Consider the following 5604-nt stretch of genomic DNA (forward strand, 5'->3'; position numbering starts at 1 on the left):
GTTATTATTCATACAGCTCGTAAGACGCCACGTGCGCAAGCTTTATTATTCATACAGCTCGTAAGACGCCTCGCGCGCAAGCTGTTATTAATCATACAGCTCGTAAGACGCCTCGCGCGCAAGCTGTTATTATTCATACAGCTCGTAAGACGCCTCGTGCGCAAGCTGTTATTATTCTTATAGCTCGTAAGACGCCTCGCGCGCAAGCTTTATTATTCATACAGCTCGTAAGACGCCTCGCGCGCAAGCTGCTATTATTCTCATAGCTCGTAAGACGCCTCGCGCGCAAGCTGTTATTATTCTTACAGCTCGTAAGACGCCACGTGCGCAAGCTTTATTATTCATACAGCTCATAAGACGCCTCGCGCGCAAGCTGTTATTATTCTTATAGCTCGTAAGACGCCTCGCGCGCAAGCTTTATTATTCTTATAGCTCGTAAGACGCCTCGCGCGCAAGCTTTATTATTCATACAGCTCATTAGACGCCTCGCGCGCAAGCTGTTATTATTCTTATAGCTCGTAAGACGCCTCGCGCGCAAGCTTTATTATTCATACAGCTCATAAGACGCCTCGCGCGCAAGCTGTTATTATTCTTATAGCTCGTAAGACGCCTCGCGCGCAAGCTTTATTATTCATACAGCTCATAAGACGCCTCGCGCGCAAGCTGTTATTATTTTCATACAGCTCATAAGACGCCTCGCGCGCAAGCTGTTATTATTCTTATAGCTCGTAAGACGCCTCGCGGACAAGCTTTATTATTCTTATAGCTCGTAAGATGCCACGTGCGCAAGCTTTATTATTCATACAGCTCATAAGACGCCTCGCGCGCAAGCTGTTATTATTCTTAAAGCTCATAAGACGCCTCGCGCGCAAGCTGTTATTATTCTTATAGCTCGTAAGACGCCTCGCGCGCAAGCTTTATTATTCATACAGCTCATAAGACGCCTCGCGCTCAAGCTGTTATTATTCTTATAGCTCGTAAGACGCCTCGCGCGCAAGCTTTATTATTCATACAGCTCATAAGACGCCTCGCGCGCAAGCTGTTATTATTCTTATAGCTCGTAAGACGCCTCGCGCGCAAGCTTTATTATTCTTATAGCTCGTAAGACGCCTCGCGCGCAAGCTTTATTATTCATACAGCTCGTAAGACGCCTCGCGCGCAAGCTGTTATTATTCTTATAGCTCGTAAGACGCCTCACGCGCAAGCTTTATTATTCTTACAGCTCATAAGTCGCCTCGCGCGCAAGCTTCATTATTATTATAGCTCGTAAGTCGCCACGCGCGCAGGCTTTATTATTCTTACAGCTCACAAGTCGCCTCGCGCGCAAGCTTCATTGTTATTATAGCTCGTAAGCCGCAACTCGCGCAAGTTTCATTATTCTTACAGCTCGTAAGTCGCCTCACGCGCAGGCTTTATTATTCTCATAAATCCGTAAGTCGCCTCGCGCGCAGGCTTTATTACTCATAACTCTCAAGCTGCCTCGCGCGTAAGTTATGTTACATTATTACCAAGTTGGGCGCTCCATCTTTTATCAGGCCTCGCGCCACTATGATGCGTGCTATATCTTATTTATGCCAGGGCACTATCATTATCACAAGGACCGCAACATGTCACCATCATGGGGAAAACCTCCCAAAACTCAAAGACAATAAAGACAAGGCCGAAGGAAAGGGAAAAAACCGCTCCATGACCTAACACACCTCATAAAGTCCAGCTCTCCACCTAGACGCTTGCGCGCCCAGGAGCAACGCTGGACTTGGGGGGCTTGTAGGGGTATGGTACTAAACCCGGTTTTACGACCCTAAATTTATTAATGTTTGGCTTATTTTTATTACATGGACTAATACAATGTTATTGGGCTGAGGGGGTTTTTGTGGAGGTAACCCTAACTGGGCTAGGCCCATTAGGGTACCATGATGGTGGCCATGAGACTCTCTATATAAGGAGGTCTCCACCTCCTTATTAAAGGGTCATGCTCAATAAGAGCCACCACCACTTTTTTGTGTCTGTAAACAAGAGATCCTCAGGATTTCTTAGCAGTCACCTCCACGCCCCCAAAAAACCATTGCAGGTCTCAAGCAGCTGGAGAAGAAGATCAAGACGTGGTTCGTTCATCTCGAAAATCCGTGGAAACATCATCATGGATCAGGTCAGATTCATTTCGTGCTTCGACAACGTGGAGCGGCTACTTTGAAGGCGAGAGCATTGAAAGAAGTATGGAATATAGCAGCAGTGATACCAGTTGACAGAGGAATCAAAGTAAACAAAAACCATGGAACTAGCAGCAGTGGTTACTGTGAGGAGCTTCTACCCGAAGAAAACTTTCTCGGTATTTGTAATCAAGAACTTCTAGCTCGTGGTTAGCGAGCTTCTCAAACGCACCCGCAATGGTAAATACACGAGCTTCTCAAACGCACCCGCAATGGTAAATAATTAATATTCAACTTCACTTTTTCAATATGTTCTACTCGCATATAATAGAAAACAAGTATAGAGTGAACATGTAACATGTTTGTGAACTTAATGTAGGTGATCTCCACTGGAAAATTGTGTCTGTTTATATCCACCACTCGGGTGAAGTGATGCTAAAGATGAAAAGCAAACATGTTGGCTCTACAATAACCAAAAAGAATAAAAGTAAGTGATTTTGAATATTAAAGTTTAATGTTTAACTGATCACGTGTGTTATCGTCTAACGTATTGGATGTTTCAGATGTGGTTTTGGAGGTTTGCAAAAACATGCCAGCGTGGCCAGGGCGACACTTGTTTGATGGCGGTGAGCAGAGGCGATACTTTGGGCTGAGGACAGCTATTCGTGGATTGGTAGAATTTGAGTGTAGGAACCAAAGAGAATATGATATGTGGACTCAAGGTGTTTCGAGGCTTTTGTCGATTGTGGCCGAAAAGAAACTTAGTCGGAAAGCATAAGGTTTAAGTGTTGTAAAGGACTACGGTGTTTTGGTTTAGTTGTATCTCGGGTTTAGGGAGTTGATAATTATATGGTTATAGGGGTTGTGTAATGAACTTAATGATATAAGTTTGTTTATTGGTTGGTAACTTTTGCATTTCATTGTGTATTAATAGTTTTGAGGATAAATTAGCACTCCTTTATTTGGGTTTAGGAAGTGAAGATTTTTGAATTTTATTGCTATTAATTAGCACTCCTTTATTCGGGTTTGGAGCCGACAATAAGCTAAAACGTTAATATATATTTAAGGGCTTAATGGTGTTAAAATACTTAAAATGATATAGCAAATCACTTTGTACAAAATGATATTACAAATCAATATTTGCATTGATCTAAGGTTTTATAAACATTTATGAAACTAGGCCAGATAAAAAGATAGTATGGTACCAAGTACACCTACATAGGGCAATTGTAGTTGTATCTTAAATATCAAGTAAATCATGGTATGTGCCAACAAAAAGACAGATAACATATTATGACAATATGAAACTCATGTATGAAGTTGTGGTCAAAGAATTTATGGCCTCATTTTAACTTTATTTATTGCAAACTTCGTATATTTATTTGTTGTTGACAACTCCTATGGACCCATTTGTATGCGTATTTAAGTTTTAGGTTGTTTTAACCATAGCAATCGCAAGATCCGACGAACTCGGGAAAACAGCATTACTCCAACATTTACAAACCAGATATTGATTCGTGCGTTTGGGATTAAGAACTAAACCGTTTGGAAAGTTTTAGAGAGAGCCACCAAGAAAAAAACTGTTTTTTACCGAAGTTAGTATTAGAGCTCAAACTTGAAACAAAATTAAAACTAAATAACTAAACATTCAAAAGTTTTAAACTAATCAATCCACAAGTACCACTAACATAAATGAGTAATGAGATCACGCCCAACATTTAATATGACAAAGCACAGTATTAGGCCTATCAATCAGGTTACCTCAAACTCCAACTATACAAAGCAGTCGTTTTAAGATAGAAACTACTAAGAGTGAAGAATATTTGAGAGTTAGTGTTGCAAGGGTTAGTAATTAGTTGAATTGTTAAGTTAGCCAGTTAGTTAACAAGTTACATCTAACCGCTTAGCAAACTCTATACACAAGGATGATGTTTTTCATTACTAAAAGTGAAGCACAAGATATATAGATTCTTAAATTAGTTGTGGCTGTTATGATTAAACGCGCACACGGACCGAACACAAACACAAAAGCTACAAACGAACACGAGGATTTAACGTGGTTCGGTCTAAACTGACCTACGTTCACGGGTGGCAACTAGATACCCTTTATTGAGTGACAACGATTACAAGTACATAACAATAATATATATAGAGATACGACTAGGGTTTGTATCTTATTAAACATGAAACCTAAACCGGGCCGAGCTTCGGTCTGTCCACCCTACAGCCGTCTGCCCTTTGGACTTCAATTAATAAACCGGGCCTAAACAAAAGGCCTACTGATGACCGTCGTTCAAGTCAATCAAAAACCTAATTAAACTACCTAGATATGATAAGTAAGGTATCGTATCCACCAGGAGTATGTGGTCAATGTAATTCGTGTACAGACTTAATATTATGAAGTAACTGGTTTTTAGTGCTAATCACACAAGCAATTAAAGTGAATTTAGTGAACTAAGTAACAAACAAGTAAACGAGTTTCAAGCAATTAACAAAGCAAATCACACCCGGGAATTCAAGTAAGCAACATACAGTTATCTCATGCAACCTAACAGATTAATTATTAACGATTAACTACAGATTGATTAATCAGACAAAACCTTAGACATCAACAATCATTTTACACACGACACTGGTTATCAAACAGTCCTTGCCAGTGTGACTCAGTTAAGGGCAATCGTATGTTTTATCGTATTCAATCTAACTAAACAGTCATATGATCAATTATCTAGCAACTGGTAACAAATCGTTCAGACTAACGTAAACCTAAACCGATTGAACACGCAGAAATACCAAACATCAATAATCATATATCAATCATCAATATTTATACAAGAATGTTCTTAGTCACATGAGAAAAATTATAAAGATTACAAACTATACATCCCGGGTGAGATTCTAGGAGATTAGCCGAGCCTTGACATCGTTAAATCTTCAATACGGATGATATGGATCATGTGTAAGGTCTTGGCACAAGATCGGATGGTGGAAATCGCCTCTTGGAGCTGCTGGAATCGCCTCTTGTTCGTGAAAACGGAGTTAGGGTTTTTTCTTGATGAAGAATATGATATAACCTAAAATTCCCGTCTGCACCCCCCCCCCCCATCGCGGTACGCGATGGGGTCTTCACTGGTCTATCGCGTAAGTCAACATTATTTAATATCCCATCGCTGTACGTGATGGGTCCTCAGCAAGCCCATCGTGTACCACGATGGGTCTTGTCACCAGCAAACTTTAATATCTTGTCTCGTTTCGCGTGCTGGACATCCTGGGTCTTCATACCATGTCACAACAGGTCCAAATTGAGTACTTTAACACCTGTGACCTGAAATCCAATAATACACGTATGAAGTATCGAAAGTTCTAGATTAAACGATTAAAACTAAACAATAAACGAACTAAAACATGTACAGATTAACCAACTATCACATGCGAACCCTACAATCTCCCACTC

General features: G+C 40.6%; 1 protein-coding gene across 1 annotated transcript; it reads left to right on the forward strand.

Moving 5' to 3' along the window:
- The first annotated feature begins 2405 nt into the window (after positions 1–2405).
- On the forward strand, positions 2406–3057 carry LOC143606864 (VAN3-binding protein-like). The gene is made up of 3 exons (XM_077082492.1): positions 2406–2425; positions 2530–2637; positions 2714–3057. Exons 2-3 carry the CDS (start codon positions 2583–2585, stop codon positions 2926–2928), a joined length of 270 nt encoding a protein of 89 aa, XP_076938607.1. The 5' UTR covers positions 2406–2425; positions 2530–2582; the 3' UTR covers positions 2929–3057.
- The last annotated feature ends 2547 nt before the right edge of the window (positions 3058–5604 follow it).

This window comes from Bidens hawaiensis, unplaced genomic scaffold, assembly GCF_021521415.1.
Source record: "Bidens hawaiensis isolate Kalapana, Puna unplaced genomic scaffold, B.hawaiensis_p1.1 tig00077754_1, whole genome shotgun sequence".
Lineage (NCBI taxonomy): Eukaryota > Viridiplantae > Streptophyta > Magnoliopsida > Asterales > Asteraceae > Bidens > Bidens hawaiensis.

Excerpts from the sequence above, each read along its gene's own strand:
- LOC143606864 (XM_077082492.1), top strand. The coding sequence starts at position 2,583 with ATGCTAAAGATGAAAAGCAAACATGTTGGCTCTACAATAACCAAAAAG. Across the intron at positions 2,638-2,713 it reads AATAACCAAAAAGAATAAAA|ATGTGGTTTTGGAGGTTTGC; the intron begins GTAAGTGATTTT and ends TGGATGTTTCAG.